The sequence below is a fragment of the Balaenoptera musculus genome, chromosome 21 (genome assembly GCF_009873245.2).
Source record: "Balaenoptera musculus isolate JJ_BM4_2016_0621 chromosome 21, mBalMus1.pri.v3, whole genome shotgun sequence".
Taxonomy (NCBI): domain Eukaryota; kingdom Metazoa; phylum Chordata; class Mammalia; order Artiodactyla; family Balaenopteridae; genus Balaenoptera; species Balaenoptera musculus.
In genome coordinates, this window is record NC_045805.1 from 32,793,324 (window position 1) to 32,816,414 (window position 23,091).

Consider the following 23,091-nt stretch of genomic DNA (forward strand, 5'->3'; position numbering starts at 1 on the left):
AATCTTTTTGTAGATTAAAATGATTCGTAGCATATTTATGGCCATTATTTAATGACCTTATGCAGAATCTATTTGAGATATGCACAAAGTTTAAGAAACCTTAAACTTAAGTCTGTACTTTTCTGTGTGCAATTTGACTACAGTACAAACTCCATAGCATGATTCGTGCGTTTTTGGTGAGATCAGACTGTATTTAATACCTGTAGTTTACTCTGGGCAAATTGCATTATTTAAAAAAAAAAAAAAACACCAGCCTCTCTGCATTCTCGGGGAGAAGTCTGCAGCGATGGTCTCCGTGGAGATCCTCAGCAGAACTGAACAGCCTCTCGGAGGGAACACTGCTTGGCGGAGCTCCAAGAAAAGACATCGCGATCGCTGCGAGATTAGGAGGCCTGATTGCGTTGTGTTTCCACCATTCCACAGGGTCGGCGGACCGGGGAGTGCAGGGCTCTGTCAGATTCAGTGACAGCTCCGTCTCCGCAGCGAGTGAGGAAACTGTGGACTGAGATTCCTGTACAATTTCATCCCAGAAACTCCAGACTTGTAGTCTCCATGCAAGATTTCTTTGTCGGCGGCTCGATAAACAGTTTCTTTGTTTTCAATTTTGATTTTGCCAATCATCATTATTGGCATTTTCCTGCCTGGTTTCTTTTTCAAGACTCTGAACAATTGCTTTAACATTCAAATGATTTTTTTTTTTTCTTTTCTTTTTTTTTTTTTTTTTTTTTTGGTCTGAGCTGGATGGGTACAGCTTAAATCATGGGTCCAGCCTAAAAACCACCGTTTAACTTACACTGATCAATTTCAACAAGGACTGTTTTTGGGTTTTTTTGGTTTTTTTTTTTTTTTTTTAAATCGTCATTAATGCACATCTGCAGGGTTTTGCCAAACAGCCCAAACTGTATACATTACAATCATTAAAAGCTCTTATTTTTTTTAACATTAGTGCCGTTATCATGGAGAACAGCGTGGTGGCTGCCTTCGGCAGCCTGTTCTTTTTCTAGCATTTTCAGAAACTCATCGGAAATGGCGGTACCTGTGTTTCCCTTCGAAAGCCTCTCAGTACAGCACTCCTGTTCCTCTGTTAAAACTCCTTGTTAATCCAGTGATCTTTTAGGCCAAGGAAATATTTTGTGGTGGTGTTCTGGGTCCATACACCAGCAATGAAGGAGATAGATTTGTGTACTTGTGTTTTTTAATCAGCGTTAACACGGGCAGGCACCCTCATTTGTAGATGTAAGGAAACATTCAGTGAAAACCTTGTAGGATGGGATGTGATAACGAGGTTCCAGTAACCTGAGCAGTCTGACGAGGTCCACATCCTCCTCCACAGACCGTGGCCACACACCAAGTGCTGCTCCCGTCAGCCTTTGCGGATCTTCATGGCCTCGGGAGACCTGTTTCTCCATGGTCTCTTCTGGACTGCACACTTCCACCATAGCTTGCTGGGCTGATCTAGATGTCTGTTTGTTGTATGGAAATTTTGGGGGAAAAAAAAAAAAATCCAAAACACAAACTGTGGGTTGAAATATTAACCGTCTCCTTGGTTCCTTGGTATTCACCGTGCCTGATCTGCACATTTCATCGTGGCTGTTTCTGTATAGCCTATACTGCATTAGCCCAAGAGATTGTTGCTTTGTAACTTTTTGCACTATTGTTTTGGCTGGATTTGTATTACACACCGTTTTAAAAAAAAAATTCCACACTATTCTCTGCCTTTTTTTTTTTTTTTTTTTTTTCATATTTATTCCTTCCCTCACCAAGTCCACACAGAGGCCTCTCATCCAGCTCTTCGTGATTTGGCTGCACTTGAACATTGTCTGTTTACAGCCCTCAGCACTGTGCCTCCTAGATGGCATGACGTATGTAGCTGTGCTGCAGCACTTGTAATGGTCACAGTAAATGCCCTTCACCCAGGAAGTCTCAGATGAACAATTGTGAACATCCAGGATTTATCTGGGGGGCAATAATCAACTGAATTGCAAAATTTGGGGGAAAATGGCACTATCCGTGTACGAATCGAATACAAATCAAAGATTTGTCACATCCCTAATAAAAACAAGATGGAGGTGTCTCTGCGACCATATTTGTAAGCTACACAGTGTGTTGGGTTTTATGTCTTCCCCCTCCAAATTGAATGGTTCTTTGCATTGCTCCAAATCGATCAGCTGTCCTATAGTTTTGATAGAATTGGTTTTTAGGTTGGAACGTGGGCTCTGTTGCCCGAAAATAGCTTTAGAGCAGGAGCACGGAATTAAGTGTTTTAATAGAGCGGTTGTAAATTACATCACTCACCATCAGGAAGGTCAGAAGCTTATGAAATTTTGACTCGTGACTTCAGTGTTACAAAGAGAGCTATGCTTTTTTTCACACTACAGATGAGTTTGGGGAAAGAAAATATTCTCCCACAAAAAAATTAAAACAACAAACTTTAAGTACTATTTTAGGATTAATTTCGGTGTGTTGTATTAAGGTGCCAGCGAGATTTCAGATTCCTGTAAACCTCTAAAGAAAAGGAGCCGCGCCTCAACTGATGTAGAAATGGCTAGTTCCACGTACAGAGACACGTCTGACTCCGATTCCAGAGGACTGAGTGACCTGCAGGTAAATATGTCCCAGGGCCTGGGCGCAGTGTTGTCTCGCTTTGCCTAACCAAGCAACCAAGTAATGCTTTGCCTAACTTTTTCGGCGAGAACAGGGAATTTTTTTTTAAATGCTGGTAGTAAAGAAATCATTTTGGTCATTTTGTAACTTACAGGTCTCTTAATTTTGCTGATCTCTTACATAACAGGAGCGTAGTTTTTTAATTGTAACAGTTTCTCTCAAAACACCAGACATTGGGAATCCAGGGGTTTTAGAAAGAAAGGAGGAAGGGGTTGTGTGAAGGTTTCTTTGAGCAAGTCTTACTAGAATTTTCGTAGCACCTAATTTTGAGGAAACTTTTGTTTTTCTTAAAAATGTGTTCTGTTTTCCATGTAGGTAGGCTTTGGAAAGCAAGTCGATAGCCCTTCGGCTACTGCAGATGCAGATGTTTCTGATGTGCAGTCCGTGGATTCCAGTTTGTCAAGAAGAGGCACTGGAATGAGTAGGAAGGACACTGTCTGTCAGGTAGGCAGGCGGTCTGTCCTGCAGCTTGAAGCAAATGCTGTAACATCCTGCCGGTAACACACTTCCCTCCCGTTGGAGAGGGTAGTATCTTTCCAAGTTATGATACTACTTTAAAGCTACAGATGTAAAAGCCACTTCTGGCTCTTTTCTTCCCTTTCGGAGTTGGAATACTTATTATTCACGTGTAAGTGCCAGTCTTCATTGTGACACTCCCTTATTAATTGAAAGTAAATGGCAGATGGCTGACTTCAAAAACATCTTCTTAAATTGAAGTTGTTATTAAAGTTTTTAATGTGTATTTACCCTTTTTGAAAAATACTGCTTTGCACTGTGAAGAAAAGTTAAAGTATGCAGATTCCAAAGGAGCAGTCATAAAAAGATCAAGTATAACTTTTAAACTTTATACATATTGGGTCTGGAAATAGTTATCTGGTTCATTGGTTCTCAAAGTGAGGGCCAAGGACCAGCAGCATTGGCATTGTCAGGATGCTTATTGGAAATGCAAATTCTCGAGCCCCACCCGAGACCCCCTGAATCAGAAACTGTGGACCCAGTAATCTGTGTCTTAACAGACCCCCCAGTGGTCCTGATGCCTGCTACAGTTTGAGAACAGCTGGGGTTTTTTTGCCATGTTACAGATCTGTGAGAGCTCTGGGGATTCTCTGATTCCTTGTGAGGGAGAATGCTGCAGACACTTCCACCTGGAGTGCCTGGGACTGACATCGTTCCCGGATGGAAAGTTCATCTGCGTCGAATGCAAAACTGGTGAGCGTCCTGGTAGATGCGAGAAGATGGGGGCGAGGGTGGAGAACGTGCAGTGCCCACATCTCCCATGACGTCACACTCTCTTACCATGTTTATGTAGCTCGTATCTCCTCTCCCATAGCTGTTCCAACAAATTAAGACCATCCAGTGATTAGGCTTCCTGAGATCAAAAGAGCAGGTCGTAATATTATTGTCAGATTTCTTCCCACTAGTGCCTTTACCGTAAAATCTGTCAAATCATCGAGATGTATTTATGTTTTATCTAAAGAGCTCTACAAAGTTTGTAGAGTGAATTATTTTTCAGGTGGGTTTGAGATTTTTGTGCTCAATAAATTGGTTTGAAATCCCTTGACTTTATAGACCAGAGTAAGTGTCCATCACAAACTATAACCGTGGGGATTGTATTTTTAGTAGAAAGATGGAGCTATCAGAAATTGTTTTTAAAATATGGGGGTTTTGGGGTCACCATTTATTTCTTGTACCCCACGTATAGACTGCCACCTGTCAAAATAACGTACAGAGAAAGAAATATGTAAGTTTATATTTCTTCTCTGTGTAGCCATGATTCTAGTTAAGTCATAGAAAGCAGAAAATAGAATTGTTTAATTTGTACCAATAAGGTAAGTGAAAAGTCACCTGGAGATGGCTTGGTAGTGCTTCTAAGAACCATGTTCACATGTTTCTGTGGGTTTTGTTTTGGTTTTGCTGTGAGGAACTATGAGCCAATTGGCTGTCAAGTATTTACGATATGCTGACCTTACCTTTGATACCTTATTATTTTCCTACTCCTTTCCTCCCTTTGTTTGGATTCTCATAGATACTTATTTTATTCTTTTTTACTTGTAGGCCTCCAAAAATCCTTTGTATATTCTAAATTCCATTAGAACAGTAACTTTTTTTTAACCAAGTACTTTCTAAATGCCAGGTGCTCTTAGTACTAAGCGTTTTATCTTCTTATCTCATTTGTTCCTCACTACATTATGAGATAGATACTATTATTGTTTCCATTTTACACAATGTGAAACTGAGGATTAGAGAGTTCGGTTTCCAACCTTGCCCAGAGTCACAAAGACACACATGGTGAAACTGGGGTTCAGGCCCAGCAGGCAGAGCTTGACCCCAGGGTCCTTGCCCTTTACCATTGCCTTCTGCCACCTTGACTCAGTAGGATGGGGATCATATATCACATATCCTGACCACACACACACACACACACACACACACTCACCTACATACACAGGCAAAAATTAAGCTACACAAGCTGTTTTAAACAAATAACATATTTTTCCCTATGTAAAATATCATTTTATTTACCACATTTAGACTCTGCAGTAAAGCTTTTGAACAGTTTGCCAGCGGGCAGCCTCAGGGTCAGATTATCTGCACATCGTTTTATTTGGCCCTCAGAGTGAGTTTTGAACGTGTTAACATGGATCAGGCACATACTGCTTGTTCCCCACGTTCCCTACCAGACACTTTTTTCTAAAACCCTGTCACTCAGTCATTGATGTAATCTGCCTGGCCCCATTAAGCACTCAGATTTGCAGCCTGATAAATTACTGATAGGAGGGACCATGTATCTCAGTATTAAAACACTCTTAGGGCTTCTCTTCTAACTCTAGAATCCAGCAGAATTCTGCCAACAAAGGTTCGATATAATCTAATTGGGTACACAACTATCAGAAAATTTAAGAAGGAAATTTGCTTTAAAAACAATTAAGTAGCACAAAGTTGGAGGACTCACACTTCCTGATTTCAAAATTTACTACAAAGCTGCAGTAATTAAAGCAGTGTGGTACTGGCATAAAGGCATATAAACCAATGGAATAGAATAGGGAACCCAGAAATAAACTCAGATATATGGTCAAATGATTTTTTAACAAGGGTGCAAACACTGTTCAGTGGGGAAAGGATAGTCTTTTCAATAAATGGTGCTGGGAAAATTAGATCCACATGCAAAAGAAGTTGGACCCTTACCTTACACCATACACAAAAATTAATTCAAAATGGATCAAAATCCAAAACATAAGAACTGAAACTATAAAACTCTTAGAAGAAAACACCGAAAAAACCCAAATAACCCAATTCAAAATTGGGCAAAGGACTTGAAGAGACATTTCTCCAAAGAAATACACAAATGGCCAGTAAGACATGAAAAAATGTTCAACATCATTAGTAATCCAGGAACTGCAAATCAAAACCACAAAAGTAATTGTTTTTTAAACTGCTTTTGATATATTTACTATCACATGAAAATCAGTTTGATACCGATGTGGTACACTACCAACATATTAGGAGTGAAAACTCAGATTCTTCAAACCATTGTTTAAGATCATTTACGAAGTCTTTTTTTGTTTATCAAAAGATAAAACACTTCACGTGTAAAAAGTATTACAGGATACATGCCTGATAAGTTCTTATACTGCCACTTTCTATTTAAGACAAATGTGATTTCTGGAAAGAAAGCATTTTCATTTGCCCTTTTGAATAAAATGTGTAGCAGGCAATTTTACTTATTACTTTCTTATTCTGAAGGAAGACCATGTGCTAGTGAGGAGGGAGGGTAGTGGAAGCATGCCCATGCTGGAGCTCTAAACGTAAGTCTCACAGGGGTTTATAGCTCAGTCAGCTCTGTTAGTGTGACGGTACCACTGATTACAACAGTTTTCATTTATATTAGACTTACTTTGATCATTATGCAAGTGAAAGCCTATTTCATTTTTACGTGGAGCAGTTTATGCATTAGGTAAAGTCAAACCTTTTAAACTTTAAACTAATTTTCTTTTAATTTTTTAAATTTCTAGAAGTTATTTTTTTATGGTTTTTTTAAAAAATTATTTATTTATTTTATTTATTTATTTTTGGCTGCATTGGGTCTTTGTTGCTGTGCACGGGCTTTCTCTAGTTGCGGCGAGCGGGGGCTACTCTTCGTTGTGGTGCGCGGGCTTCTCATTGCGGTGGCTTCTCGTTGCGGAGTGTGGGCTCTAGGCACGCGGGCTTCAGTAGTTGCAGTGCATGGGCTCAGTAGCTGTGGCTCGTGGGCTCTAGAGCTCAGGCTCAGTAGTTGTGGTGCACGGGCTGAGTTGCTCCGCGGCATGTGGGATCTTCCCGGACCAGGGCTCGAACCTGTGTCCCCTGCACTGGCAGGAGGATTATGAACCACTGCGCCACCAGGGAAGTCCAATAGTATTCTTTTTAAAATAACTTTTAGGGCTTCCCTGGTGGCTCAGTGGTTAAGAATCCGCCTGCCACTGCAGGGGACACGGGTTCGAGCCCTGGTCCGGGAAGATCCCGCATGCCGCGGAGCAACTGAGCCTGTGAGCCACAACTACTGAGCCTGCGCTCTAGAGCCCTCGAGCCACAACTACTGAAGCCCACGCCCCTAGAGCCCGTGCTCCGCAACAAAGAGTAGCCCCCGCTCGCCGCAACTAAAGAAATTCCGCATGCAGCAACAAAGACCCAATGCAGCCAAAAATAAATACATAAATTTATTAAAAAACAAAGCAATACTATTGCTTTCAGATCTACCAATATGTTAAAATATAATTTGAAATTATATATATGCAACAGGACATCAACAACAAAAATAACCCTTCTGTATTCTGTTTTACTTGTATAAGGAAGCCAAAAAAAAAAAAATTTGAACATCACAGTTGTAAGTACTAATTTTAAAGAATTTTTGTAATTCAGCTAATTTAACACTGCTCTACTTTATTTCTACAACAAAGTCGGTTAAAAACAACAACAACAAAAATTTGAACATCACAGTTGTAAGTCCTGATTTTAAACGATTTTTACGACTTAGGCAATTTGTAATGGTTAGGTACTTCCAAAACCAAATATAACTTTCTGTAAAAAATCAAAACAAAAAACTATTCCTTGTATTTTTTTTCCTTCAGAATTTTTATAGCATCATAAGAAAAATGGGCAAAAGACTTGAACACTTCCCAAAAGATGATGTGCAAATAAATAGTCACTTACGATTTCCATATGTAACACACACACAAAAGGAAAACGCTAATCCTAATTTTAAAAGGCAGATAATTACAGCTTTCAATCGTATGCAGTTGCAAACAATGCTTCAGTCAACATCCTTTTATATGTACAAGTCTTCCCTCTAACACAGACAGCAAGGAGTATTATAGAATTTCTAGGCCACAGGAAGTCAATGTCTCCTTTTAGAATGGATTCTGCCGTGTTGTCTTCTAAGACAGTTCCTTCCAACTTAAACTCCTACCAGCAGTATATAAGAGTGCCCGTTTCCCCACGCCCTGATAAACGATCGGTATTATCAGACTCTAAGTTTTTTCCTATTTGATGAATTTTTTAAATGTTACTTGGGGCTTTAGTTAGTATTTATCTGATTACTAGTAAAGTTGAGCATTTTGGCATATGTTAATTGGCTATCTGTCTTTCTGCTTTCTGTCAATTTCCTGTTCCTACTTGTTGCCCACTTTTATATTAGGCCGTTTCTATATTGATTTATAGTTCTTTATAAGTCTTCTTATCTTTTCTTGTATATGTTACATATATTTTCTCCATATGTGAACTCTTTTTTCCCCCATGATTCTGCTTTATCTTCTATTGATTAATTTGTTAAAGTATAGTTGGTTTATAATATTATATTAGTTTCAGGTGTACAACATAATGATTCAATATAGATTATATTACTTTTAAAGTTGTTATAAAACATTGGCTGTATTCCCTGTGCTGTACAATATACTCTTGTATCTTACCTATTTTATTATATGTAGTAGTTTGTACCTCTTAATCCCCTGCCCCTATCTTGCCCCTCCCCTGATTCCTCTCCCCACTGGTAACCATTAGTTTGTTCTCTGTATCTGTGAGACTGTTTTGTTATTTTCTTTTTTTAAGATTTTATTTATTTATTTTTTGGCTGGGTTGCATCTTCATTGTCTGTGCGCAGGCTTTTCTCTAGGTGCGGTGAGCGGAGGCTACCCTTCGTTGCGGTGCACGGGCTTCCCATTGTGGTGGCTTCTCTTGTTGCGGAGCACGGGCTCTAGCCGTGCGGGCTTCAGTAGTTGTGGTACGCGGGCTCTAGAGCGCAGGCTCAGTAGTTGTGGTGCACAGGCTCAGTAGTTGTGGCGCACAGGCTTTTAGATTCTACGTGTAAGTGATAACATCATATGTGAACTCTTTATATAACAAAACATAATCCTTTGTAATCCTTGTTGCATTTATTTTTCTACGTCTGTTTGTTTTTCACTTGTTCCTTTTTTTTTTTTTTTTTTTTCTTTTCCATTCTAATTGTTTCTTTCTTAACATGTTTGGCAGTTGACCAGTGGAGCCACCTGGGCTCCACTGGTTGGAAGGTTTCTAATTATAGTTTCAATTTCTTAGATTATAGAACTGTCATTTTTTCTATTTAATATTTTTGTGCCAGTGTTGGTAAGTTCTGTTTTTCTAGGAATCTGTTGATTTACCTAAATTTTCGAATTTTTTGGCAAAAATGTAGTGATATCCTTTTATTATTTTTTAAACAACTGTAGGATTTGTAGTGATGTATCATTTTTCATTTCTGATGTTAACATTGTTGCTTTTTTTCCTTTTTTTATTAGTTACTTGTTTCCAGGGATATCAGTTTTATGAACCTTTTTCAAAGAACCAACTTTTGGTTTTATTAATTCTCCCCAGTGTGTATTGACTTCACTTCCTTCTTGAAGAGTACATTCACTGGGCATAGAATTCTGGCTTGGTGACAGTTTTCTTTCAGCCCTTACTGATAGCATCCCCTGTTTTCTGCCTTCCGTCTTTCTCTTTCAGTCAGCAGTCTTGCTTCTTTAAAGGTAATTGTCTTTTTCTGTGGGTGATTTTAATATTTTCTCTTTGTCCTTGATTTTCTACAGTTCGAATAAGATGTGTAGATACAACTTTCTATTTTTATTAGGATTATGAGTTTTCATTTTATGTCTGTTTTACAAATGGAAATTGTGATTATCTAATGGAATCTGCCTTTTTATTGGTAATTTCTTTATTCTATGTTGGGAAGACCTTGCCACTCTCAGCTGCCAGGTGTTGAAAATTCTGTTCTAGATTTTCTATGGAATTTTAGTATAAAGTGAGAAGTGGAGATCTAAATTGTTTTTGGTGCTATATCTTCAAATTGATGACCAATTATTGTAGCAAATCAATTATTCTAGCAAGTTTTATTAAGTCATTTTAATTTTAACTATTTTCAATGCCGTTTTTGTATGTTAAAAATCTTACACGCAGTAGTAGAATCTTTGGGGGTTAGCTCTTCGGTGTCAGTGACTGCTTCTATTTAAAAGGAATATGCTGGGCTTCCTTGGTGGAGCAGTGGTTAAGAATCGACCTGCCAATGCAGGGGACACGGGTTCGAGCCCTAGTCCAGGAAGATCCCCCATGCCGCAGAGCAACTAAGCCTCTGTGCCACAGCTACTGAGCCTGCGCCCTAGAGCTCACGAGCCACAGCTACTGAGCCTGCATGCCACAACTGTTGAAGCCCACATGCCTAGAGCCCGTGCTCCGCAACAAGAGAAGCCACCACAATGAGAAGCCCGTGCACCACAACGAACAGTAGCCCCCGATCGCCACAACTAGAGAAAGCCCACGTGCAGCAACAAAGACCCAATACAGCCATAAATAAATAAATAAATAAATAAATAAATAAATATTAAAAATATAAAATAAAATAAAAGGAATATGCTTTAATCAGATTTTATTTAATCTGTGTTCCTCACCAATTTTCCAGGAGAGCACCCGTGTTTTTCATGTAAAGTGTCTGGTACAGACGTGAAGCGTTGCTCTGTTGGTGCTTGTGGGAAATTTTACCATGAAGCCTGTGTCCGCAAATTCCCCACTGCCATCTTTGAATCAAAAGGATTCCGCTGTCCCCAGCACTGCTGCTCTGCCTGCTGTATGGAGAAAGATATCCACAAAGCAAGTAAAGGTAAAACAGAGCTAAGGAAGGGGACAGTTGTTTTTTTTTTTAAGTTCAGTAGCAAACAGTAAGCACATTATTATAAAGAACATCAGGCATTCTCCCTCTGTTTATCTATAGCTATTACAGCTCAGCCACAATAGATAGTAAGATAAGTGGATTCTAGGTTCTAATTCAGACCACGAGAAGAAAATTCCATATGTTCAAAATTACCTTTGAAAATTCCTTAAACAGGTGCCGTATTGGAGACCAGCATCTCTCCAGCACTGGCACAGACACATTTTTCTTTGAGTGACCTCTAGATGAGCACTGCATTTAGGGGCCATACAGCATAGGAACGGCAGAGTCGAACTAGGGAAGAAAAAGATTTTGTATTACTATCCAGCATCACATCAGATCCCAAAAGATCTCATTTTATAGCAGCTGATTCTTTCTTACATAGATTCCTTTTTGATTGTCTTTCAACAGGTCGCATGATGAGATGTTTGAGGTGCCCAGTAGCCTACCACTCTGGAGATGCTTGCATTGCTGCCGGCAGCATATTTGTGTCTTCCTACGTTCTCATCTGTAGTAATCATTCCAAACGGAGCAGTAACTCTTCCTCTGCTGTAAATGTAGGCTTTTGTTTCGTTTGCGCAAGAGGTGAGTGTCAGCCCTTTCTCTTTACGTCTTTCTGGGTTCATTGGCATATTTCCCCATTAAGATTGAGTTTCAGTAATATCCCTAAGAGAGATTAACACTTCCAGTAACTAGTCCCTTTTATAACATTAGATACTCAAACTGTTAGAATATTAATTCTTCCATAAATTAAGCTAAAATCTACATCTGTTTAGTAACTTAGAATTATAGATGAGTTCTTGGTGTTCCTATTTGGAGCATCAAAAGATTAATCTACAGTTGACCCTTGAACCACATGGGTTTGAAATGCGCAGATCCACTTGTGCGCGCGTTTTTCTCAACGGCGTACTCCAGTACTACGGGATCCAAGGTTGGTGGAATCCGCAGGTGGGGGGGGGGCGACTTAAATTTACAGGGGATTTCAACTGCGTGGCGGTCCACGCCCCTAACCGCAGCATTGTTCAAGGGTCAGCTCTCTTCCCTTATGCAAACAGTTCTTCTATTCGAAGTACACTCTTCCCATGTCATATTCTTTAATCCAGAGTTTTCAACTAATTGAGATTTCACTTGGAAGGCAAGAAGAGCACATTTATTTTTTAATTGTTTATGTTGTATTTTATCATGTTTTGGTCTGGCATTGAAGAAGACCTGGTGGAATACAGCCAAGGCAACATATGTGGTGTATTAGTTAAGAGTCTGCAGTACAGGCTTTCTTACTTGCCAGCTGTTGATATTTAAGTCTGCCACTTAAGATTGATCACTTCAAAACAATATTGCGTCCCTGAGGGCGTCAGTGAACTTGAGTTTGTAATATAAAGTAGAACTTCTTCAGTTGAATATGATACAGAGTACCCAACTTTACAGAGCGTCTCAGCTGTATTATAATAAAAGAACTTTTAGTGTTTAGTAAGCATTTTAGAAACCAACTAATATCCCCAAGTGCAGGGTTTTTCTGGTTTTTTTTGTTTTTTTGTTTAATCGTAAGTGCTAAGTTTTCTAAACTTCCCTTAGTGTGAAATATTTGAAAGGACTGTGTGGCATATCAGGCCTGTTAGATTATATTTAGCCCATACTGAAAATGAAGTTTTGGATCTTGTTTTGTTTTTGGTTTTTTTGTTTGTTTTGTTTTGTTTTTTATTAATTTATTTATCTTTTTTTTTTTAATCTTTGGCCACTTCGGGTCTTCTTTGCTGCATGCACGGGCCTTCTCTAGTTGCAGTGAGCGAGGGCTACTCTTCGTTGCGGTGCACGAGCTTCTCGTTGTGGTGGCTTCTCTTGGGGAGCACAGGCTCCAGGCATGTGGACTTCAGTAGTTGTGGCATTCGGGCTCAGTAGTTGTGGCTCCTGGGCTCTAGAGTGCAGGCTCAGTAGTTGTGGCGCATGAGCTTAGTTGCTCCGTGGCATGTGGGATCTTCTCGGACCAGGGCTCAAACCCGTGTCCCCTGCATTGGCAGGCGGATTCTTAACCACTGCGCCACCAGGGAAGTCCCTGTTTTTGTTTTTTTGCTTTAGGAGACAGTTCTTTTAATTTGGTGAAAGTACTATAGAGTATTTTTAATAGAATTTAGCTATGATAGATCTTGAGTTGTTTTGCTTTTGTAACTCTCATTAAAAAAAAAAAAAAATAACCAGAGGAGGTGGACGGTAAAAGATTAAGTAAATGGTAGTCCTTTTCATAGCAGCCACCTGGGTCCATTGTACACACTGCTTTGAATTTTTCAGTTTGGAAGTGCGTGGCGTGGTCTGCGAGTAGAAGGAAGTGTTGTGTAGAGTAGTGACGACAGCTGCATCCTGCTCTGAAGTCTGGATGGTACAGGGGAAGAAGGTCTGAAGTGTTTCATGCCACACTGTATTAGCCAAAGAAAAAGTCAGCACGTGCCTTTTCCATCTCCCCACTCCTAAGAAAGTAATGATAGGATGAAAATACTGAATTATCAACTGAATGACTAACTTGAGAGACTTTCAAATAGATGAGTGTCAGTGATAACATAAAGTCTCTATCGCTTTGTAAATATTTTATTCTACCCTTCTAGGCACTTACTTTTACTCACTTTTACTAGGAGTGGTGGAGGAGTGTGTGTGTGTTGGTGTGTGTGGGTGTGTGTGTAAGTAATTGAGCCAACATTTTTAAATACCAAGTTTAAAACTATCATGTTGGCTTACTTTGGAGTATATTCTGAATCAAGTACCATCAGTTAAGTATATCAACCAATATTTTCTTTTGCTCTATTTCATTCAATAATTGGGTGACCTTTAAAGCAGGTGTTTTCCTTTAAGATAGGTAGAAAATGACCCATTGTCAAGGAACCTAGTTTTAGAGAAACTTCTAGCCATTTTGTTAAGTTTAAGTTATATGCCTTGATTAAAAACTTGAGATAATGGAAATGAGGGGAAAACTCATGTTTTAACAACAGGATGCTATTTGCATCTTACCAATTTGGCAATTATTCTGGAAGATATGCTGTATTTAAATGCCTCTTTAAAGAGCAAGATTATTTAATCCCAAATATTTTAACTGCAACTTTGCACAGTTAGCAGAAACTCTCATTTTCCTTTCCAGCATTTTACGGAAACTTATTCTAAATAGATCAGATGTTGGGATTTGAGAAGGGCTTAAAAGTTCTCCAGAAGTAAATGATATGTGTTCTTTTATCAGAATTTATAGAGGTCTTCTTTTTTAAGGAGATCTAATTGTAATAAATCCACACATAAAAAGGGATACTTTAATTGTTTATGTTTTGGTGTTAGAAAACTTAGCTTGTTTTGCCTTTGTTTCTTGCCGCATACAGAGTTTCTCCCTCTGCACAGAGGATTTTTGTCTTAGTTCTTGGTTATTGGTTGTTTAAAATCATTAAGCTAATTCTTAAGGGCTGAAATATCTGGAAATATTTTTAGAAATGCTTCAGCATTTAGAGAAACATTCCTCCTCCCCTGCCCGCCATGGTGCCATAGGGTGTGTTCAGTTATATTTCAGTGTAGTATAGATTCTTCAGCATTTCCTTTCATCTGGAGGGTGGTGTAAAATAAAAGTTACTTAATATTCTAAGTTGTTCTTTCTTATTTAAAAGCCATTGCACCACTTTTCTCTATTAAACGTATGAAATGTTCATTCAACATTATATAACCTTTATTTGAAAATTCTTATGTATTACCGATTAGCAATTTCAAGTTCCATTCACATGAGAAATATCAATATTTCTTGAATCTGCCTCAGTGTAGGGTAGCATCAAATGAAGATAAAATCCACAGAAAATAGTAAATGGTCAGCCCTTTAAAAACAAACCTCTTCCCTCTTCTCAAAATGATCTCTGTGAAACTGCGGTCATGATTTGACCAGTAACCAAATAGAGAAAGTTTCCGTGGTCTCAGAGGTCCTGGGTTTAGGAGTGGCCATAGCTACAGGATGGACTTAACTCAGGGCAGGAGGAGGAGAGAGGGAGGGGAAGGGTGGGTGTCACGGGTAGTTTAGAGCAGATGCTGTTTTCCTCCAACAGGACAGCTGTATTGTAGACTGAAAGGACTGTTTTTATAAGCCCTTAAGTTGGTAAGCGTTTTAGTCAGTTATTATCATGGCAGGACAAAACTTTAAATGTTTGCATTACCTCAGTGAACTTCAACAACTTATATCTTCTTTAAAATCGTGTATCATACTGAGAGAAAAGCTTCATTATCTGGCTGAGAAAGCTGGAATTTGAGGGTATCTAGAGATCTGAGCAGAGAGGAGAAGAAGCCCAATTCTGCCTTTCAGCGCTGCTTGATGTATTGAAGGTGACCAGGGTGTCTACTGTGTCATGTAGACAGTTCTCATTTCCAGCAGGTCTCTACTGTGTCATGTGGACAGTTCTTATTTCCAGCAATTAAGTGATACATCATTTTGTTCTTTGGGTTGTCGTCATAGTACTTCTAAACCTTAAGGAATGTAGCTTTGTTTTCCAGAGGGGGTTTTCAGAATGACGTCAAAGCAGTTTACATCCTTAAATTAATTTGGAGTTTCCTTCTGGGTATATAGGTTTCTATATAGGGATAAGGCATTGAGTAGCTTAAACTTCTTTTAATAACGATGGAAAGCCTTGTCTGTCAGATCTTTCTTTTTCTTCATATTCTTTCCCCCCCAGCTTTAAGCACAGCTACATAGTAGGTGTTGGTTTATTTTTTCCTCATGGAATCATGGGTAGTTTCATTGCAGCTCACATCTTTCTGTTTGTCTCGTATAGGGCTGATAGTGCAGGACCATTCAGACCCCATGTTCAGTTCCTATGCCTATAAGTCCCACTACCTACTGAACGAATCAAATCGTGCAGAGTTGATGAAATTACCTATGATTCCTTCTTCGTCAGCTTCCAAAAAGAAATGTGAGAAAGGTAATAATCAAAATAGTTTATCTCTTACTTTTATTTTTGCATTTCCTATTTTTTCTCTTTAAATGAAGGGGGGAAATGTATGCCTGTCAAGCACCATCTGTTGCTTTTGGTAAATTCTACCTTGGTGGCTGTGGCTGTCTTCATATGGCTGCAAAATTATTAAAAAGGGCTTAAAATAATTCCATTATTACAAATTTTTACTTACTCTTCTTGAATAAATTTTCACACCTTCCATATATCTATAGATCATTAAAATTGAAAGACTAGGATTCTGCTTAACACAGAAGCATGTTCTGAGGGCTCTTTCTCTTTTGCCTGATGTAGAACCGTATCATTCATGTTAAATAGAATAGACATGATATAATTTGTTACTAACTCTCAAGTAAATAACAAGACAGGTTATAGAGGGAAACAAAGATACTGACACTTAAAATTTTGATTCTGAAATACATTCTATCATTTTGTTTCTTAAATGTTTTTGTTATGGTGCTATGAAAACTAGTTGCCCTTCTCTTAGGAGACATTGGTGGGCAGCTGGGAAAATGCTGCAAATACTGGATATTGAAAGGCAGCCAAGCTGAACTGAAGAATTGCTAATAGATAATTTATCCACTGAGAACCAAGAGCTAAATGTATATTTATATTCTCCAAGTTAATTTAATATATGGAAGAAAAATCTTGTGTTTTGCTTTATGTAGCCTATATGTAATAAAGGGGAAAAAAGTGGTTTAACATTAATGTATTATTTGGGGAGTGATTATCCCAGAGGGTAAAATAACCTGGAAGGTGAAAGCCTTTTCCTGTATACATTGCCATTATGATCTGGGGCCAGGCTCAGAATCTTTAAAGAAAATTTAGTTCTTTTTTTTTTTTCTTTTTCATGCTTTGTGTTGCCTGCTGATGATGTATGTTTGCTGTTTGTCAGACATCTGAAGTGGCAACCCATGACTAAAAGAAAGTATAACTAAGCAAGTTGATTAGAACCCATGGAGAGGGAGGTTGGAGAGACTGTTGACTCTTTTGTCTGTTTTCCATTGAAGTCACAGTATGGCATCTTACTGGTGATACCAACTGTTTCCAAAACAAAGATGGACATGGGTCTGACTAATTCCATAGTGCAATAAAATTAGACTACCTGAGGCATTTTAGGAAATGCCTTATTTTCCTGCTGGCGCCTTTATAAAATTAGACTAATTCAATTGTCGCTTATTTTCTTTTCAGTACTTGGTATTGACCTTGACATGAATTGAAATTATTTTGAGCCCTCTGTTTGCTTAGCTTGAACCATATCTTTCTTCTCTCGCATCCTAAAGCAGTTTTCTTGCATAGCACCAAGGTGGATTGTTCATATTTTTATTTTTCTATTTCCCTTGTGTATTTTTGTCAAAAAATCGTGATGATTTTCACTGATGATTCAGGGTCTGTATTTCCTCTGAAATAAGACTTAAAATTTAGGACTATTCCATAATGTTAAAAAATGGCCAGACTGACTCTTCCACACCAACCCTAATAATCACTTGTCCTCTAAAGGTATTTGCAAAGACCGCTCTCCCTATCGGTCATTTCTTTCTGATGGAAAAATGAATTATCTCATTTTACTTTAAACTTACAGAAGAATTCCCTACCTAGGCTAAGAGCACTCAGGCAGCTAATCTCTAGGTTGGAGAATTGGAACAATTAATCCATATTGAGATGTGCAGACAAAGGGGAAAATCCCAATGATTGAAGTAAAAGCTTTTAAGCAGAGGAAATATAGTAATTTAATTCATCACTGATTGTGTATGGATTTTCTTTTTGTTTTTATGTTAATCAGTTAGAAGTTTGAAAGTCTACAGGAAGACAAGATTTTCTGGAAAATTGATAGCAAACCCTCAAAAGGTTGGAGCATGTGATTTGATAAAGTTGTATTGAGGGCTCTTAACCTTTTGCTTATGAGACTTTAAATCTCAGTATACTCATGGGTTGTAGACTTGCTTTTCCAATGGAAAGATTTTTTTTTTTTTCAGTAAATGTCTTTATTGCATTTCATCTTCAGTGGTTAACATTCTTTTCTGTCACTTGTTGAAATACAACAATAAAGAGAAAATACAACAATAAAGAGATTTCTCCCCTGAAATCTCTTTAATTTTTTGGATTTAAAAATAATATTGTTTTGTTTGCCGCACCTGCTTCGGTCTTGATCCAGAGATCATTCTGTGTATTTAAAGGAGAGGATTTTGCTGGGGTACTTGGACGCATCTCCTTGTGTGTGGTACTAGATTCTACACTGATACTTATTATTTTATGCTGTAAAGCAGTGGTTCTCAATATGACATCAGAAAATATTACAAACAAAATTCTGAACTATATTTAATAGTTCAGAAAGTCTAACAGAATCAGACATTTGTGTAAAATACAGTGGCGTGAGTTTCTTTATATTTGGCTATGCTTTTAACAATTTAATGTGATAATACCAGTTTTGTTATTGGCATCAGAAGCTCTGATTGGCTGTTATATATTTCTTTGGTTAATTAAAACAGAAGAAAATAATTGCTACTTTTAAGATGTTTTTTTGCTTTTGGTGGGTTTTTTGTTTGATAAAATATTTGAAAACATATGGATCCATGAGGAAGGGAAAAGGGATCCTTGGTGATGAAAAAGTTGCAAACCACTGCTATATAGCCTGTTTGACTTTCTTTGTCTTCACTGAAAAGGTAATGATAATGTAATCACCAATTCAAGATTCTTTTCCTTTTTTGTATTCTTACATGGGAAGAAAAAAGTACTGGTCAACCTATTGGCTGTTTTCATTCTTGCTAATGTTGTTATAAAGGGATGTAGTTAACTGTGCCACTGGATTAAAATACAAAGATGACCATTCCTTGCTTTCTTAGCTCTCAAGGAGAAAAGAGAGTTGCTACATATTTCTCTGAAAATCTGTTCTCAAATCTACTCAGTCTAAAGATTTTATGCATCTATTTGTCATATGTTAATAGTCTTAGCTGCCTGCTAAACTGGTACCTCAATAGCCCACATTTTAGAGGAATAAAGAGTAATGTTTTTCCTACTACTCAAAGGCTTTGAGTTTCTGGCCACTGAAGCCCTCCCTGGAAAGCGCTACTTCAGCTAAATCTGTTCATTGCTTTGTATTTTAATCCATCACTAAAATATAACTCAATCCCTTTGTTAATTTCCCTCAATCTGAATCAAATTTAATGCAGGTAAAAGATAACTTTCTCTCTTGTCTCTCTCTCTTTCCTCTTTTCTCAGTTATTAAGACTGTTTGTTTGTTTCAAGGTGGAAGATTGCTCTGCTGTGAGTCGTGCCCGGCTTCCTTCCACCCGGAGTGCCTGAGCATAGAGATGCCAGAAGGCTGCTGGAATTGCAATGACTGTAAAGCTGGCAAGAAACTACATTACAAGCAGATTGTTTGGGTCAAATTGGGAAATTACAGGCAAGTTTTTCCAAGGACAAAGAGGAAGTATTCAGTCACTGTTCAGTAGTTCATAGCCTGTACACAAAGTGGCTAGGAGATAGGTAGAAAAAGCAGCACAGTGCCGCAACTTCCTTAGAAAAAGAAAGAGAAGAAACATATTTTGAGTCTGGGTTTTTAGAAGACTGGGAAGGTTAGTGGTTGTTGGATATTTTTTATTAGTTGGTTGACTTTTGTTTTTAAGTTCTGAAAGTTATTTTTTCCTAACGAACTATGGTACTAATAGATTTTAGAATAAAAGGTTTCATGTGGAGAGTGGGGAAGATTTTTTTTTTGCACTCTAATTAGGTTTATATTAATTTCTGATTTCTAATAAAGTTAAGAGTTAATATCCTGGCCAAAATAGCTCTTTTTACCCCTAAATCTAGTCCATTATAGTTCTAGCTAGAAGCTCTAAATTGTGTGCAAAGATAGAGCTTTTTAGAATTTAAAGAGAGAGGTTATTTCATTAGGAGCCTTTAGATCTTAAGGGAATGAAGCAAGAAGTATGTGTGATTGCCATTATTTTAATAAATCTTCCTCCTTTTAAGAAGCCTGTTTTTAACAAGCCTTTAACTGAACAGGAATAACGATATGTTTTTTTAAACTCTACATTCCACATTTTGAGGCATATGTTTATAATTTTACTAAGAAAATAGATACTATTCAAGAGAACACACAGAGGACTTTGAAGGCAGTGAAAATGCTCTGTATAATATTATAATGAATAAATGCCACTATGCATTTGTCTAAACCCATAAAATGTACAACACCAAGAGTGAATTCTAAGGTAAACTAGGTGATTATGATGTGTCAGTGTAAGTCCATCCTTGGTTTAAAAAAAAAAACAACACACACACACAGTAGAGTTCTGCTTTTCAATTAGAATCCTAAGTATAATATGTTTCTGTAGAATTTCAAACATACTGTAATTTTTTTTAACAAGGGCTATGTCATTTTCTCTGTTTTAAATACACTGCTTGCTTACCTATTTAACCTTAAAAACTTCATTTTTAGCTGAGATAAGGGGCATTGAGAAGCTCCTCCCCCAACTATTTTTTTTTTAACATATGACGGGAAACCTCTAAGTTCTTTTTTAAAAATGGACAGTTTGAATACATAAATAATTTTATACTTTATGGCAAAAGATACAAAGTTTTAAAAGGCAAATATCAAACCAGGGGAACTCTTCTACTCTCAGTAAGAAAAGAAAAATACCTTCCCTAGAAAAAGGAGCAAAGAAGAGAAAGAGCCAGTTTGCAAAAGAATAGCAAATAGAAAATAAACATGTAAAAAATGCTCAGCCTCACTAAAAATCAATGTACATTAAAAACAAAGAGTTTATTTTTCAGTTAACAGACTTGCAAAGGTTTAAGAGTAATAATTTTGCAGCTCAGGAGGGCATGGGGAGACAAGTGCTCCTGTACAAGTAAGGCATCACGTATCAGAGTTGCAACTGTGCATCCCTTTGACCCAGTAGTTCCCCTTCAGGGAATTTATCTAAGGAAAAGAATTGGACAGATGGGCAGAAATGTACTTATAGGGGTGTTCATTGCAGTATTATTTCTAATTGCAAAAATTTGAATAATCCAAATGTTCATTCAGTAGGGTATTTGTCAAATAAATTGTAGTGTATCCATATTGTAGAACACCTGGAAGCCAAAAGAAGGATAATGCAGGTGCGTATAGTAACATGGGAGGGTATCCACAATATATAGTTAATTTTAGGAAGCATGTTAAACAGTATATACATTATCTCTCCATGTGTTTATACAACTTTTAAAAACTGTAGATCTAGATATAATATGTTTTTATTATTACCTGGAAAAAACATCTAATGTTAATAGTGTGAGGCATGAGATTGTAAGGGGGAACCATTTTCAGTTTTTCTGTTATACATTTCTGCACTGTTTTAATTTTTAAAAGAAACACACATTGCTTTTTTTTCCATAAAGTTACATTTAATAATTTTAAAGGTATAGTCTTTTTTTTTTTTATTGAAGTCTAGTTGATTTACAGTGTTGTGTTGTGCTAATTTCTGCTGTTACAGCAAACTGACTCAGTTATACACATATAGTATAGACATTCTTTTTTTATATTCTTTTCCATTATGGTTTATCCCAGGAGATTGGCTATAGTTCCCTGTGCTGTACAATAGGACCTTGTTGTTTATTCATCCTATGTATAATAGTTTGCATCTGCTAACCCCAAACTCCCAGTGCATCCCTCTCCCTCCCCTCCAGCCCCCTTGGCAACCACAAGTCTGTTCTCTGCATCTGTGAGTCTGTTTCTGTTTTGTAGATAGGTTCATTTGTGTCATATTTTAGATTCCACATATAAGTGATATCATATGGTATTCGTCTTTCTCTTTCTGACTTTCTTCACTTAGTATGATAATTTCTAGATGCATCCATGTTGCTGCAAATGGCGTTTTTCATTCTTTTTTATGGCTGAGTAGTATTCCATTGTATATATGTACCACAACTTCTTTATTCATTCATCTGTTGATGGACATTTAGGTTGTTTCCATGTCTTGGCTACTGTGAATAGTGCTGCTGTGAACATAGGGGTGCATGTATCTTTTTGAATTATAGTTTTGTCCAGGTATATGCCCAGGAGTGGGATTGCTGGATCACATGGTAACTCTGTTTTTAGTTTTCTGAGGAACCTCCATACTGTTTTCCATAGTGACTGCACCAACTTGCATTCCCACCAACAGCGTAGGAGGGTGCCCTTTTCTCCACACCCTCTCCAGCATTTGTTATTTGTAGACTTTTTAGTGATGGCGATTCTGACCAGCACACATTGCTTTTATAATTAAAAATATATATCTTTCCAGGAGGGGAGGGGTGCAGGTTTGACAAATAATAGATAAGACATTCCTGGATAAGAAATATCTAAAACAGTGTAAGGAGCCTTTAGATCTTCAAATACGTTTCAGAATATTTCCTTTTTAAAGTTGTTTTGCCTTTTTTTTGGAAATATAATTGACATTATATTAGTTTCAGGTATACAACACGATGACTCAACATTTGTCTATATTGCAAGACGATCACAATAAGTCTACTTAACATCCGTCACCATATACAGTTACAAATTTTTTATTTCTTGTGATGAGAACTTTTTTGTGGTGAAGGAAGGTGCAATGTTTATGACAGGGAGCCAAGCTAGGAGTTCAGGACAGCTAGTGCCGGAAAAGCCTGAACTCCGATGAGAACTTTTAAAATTTGCTCTCTTAGCAGCTTTCAAATATAGTCTCTTAGCAGTGACTATAGTCACTGTGCCGTACATTACATATTTCCTTTTTTAAAAAACTTATGAATACGAAAATATATTTGACTTAATTTTAATACTTAAATTTTAATCACATTACATTTTTTTAACATCTTTATTGGAGTATAATTGCTTTACAATAGTGTGTTAGTTTCTGCTGTATAACAAAGTGAATCAACTATATGTATACCTATATCCCCATATCCCCTCCCTCTTGCGTCTCCCTTCCAACCCTCCCTATCGCACCCCTCCAGGTGGACATAAAGCACCGAGCTGATCTCCCTGTGCTATCACATTACATTTTAAAGAAGCCCAAAGCAGTGCTCCCGTTCACAATCCAGTGAGATTTTATACGCAGCTCATGTTCTTCTTGTTCATTTTGCAAAGGCTCACATCCATGAACTAATTCTTAATGTATTTTTTCCAGTCAGGCCTTTCTGGGCCCCACGAAGTTGTTTCTTTTCACCAGCTAGTTATTCTGATGTGAAACTTCCTGGGGGAGATGTGTGCCTGGAACAAGGCTGGCGGAAAGCGCGCCTCTGTCTAACCGAGCCAGTGCTCGCAGTTACCGTGCGCTCCCGACACGCCTTGAC

At 37.8% G+C, this 23,091-nt stretch overlaps 1 protein-coding gene across 6 annotated transcripts in view; it reads left to right on the forward strand.

The window, feature by feature from the left end:
* Window positions 1–23,091, forward strand: part of NSD3 (nuclear receptor binding SET domain protein 3) — a 104,411-nt gene that overhangs the window by 66,028 nt on the left and 15,292 nt on the right. For 4 of the 6 annotated variants that reach the window (XM_036838673.1, XM_036838675.1, XM_036838674.1 and 1 more), the window contains 7 exons: window positions 2,474–2,604; window positions 2,980–3,108; window positions 3,747–3,873; window positions 10,607–10,804; window positions 11,264–11,437; window positions 15,628–15,774; window positions 19,051–19,207. In XM_036838673.1, the coding sequence (XP_036694568.1) occupies window positions 2,474–2,604; window positions 2,980–3,108; window positions 3,747–3,873; window positions 10,607–10,804; window positions 11,264–11,437; window positions 15,628–15,774; window positions 19,051–19,207 (1,063 nt within the window). Of the gene's footprint in view, window positions 1–423; window positions 1,709–2,473; window positions 2,605–2,979; window positions 3,109–3,746; window positions 3,874–10,606; window positions 10,805–11,263; window positions 11,438–15,627; window positions 15,775–19,050; window positions 19,208–23,091 lie in introns of those variants that run through there. The other 2 variants (XM_036838676.1, XM_036838678.1) reach the window with 2 other exon arrangements.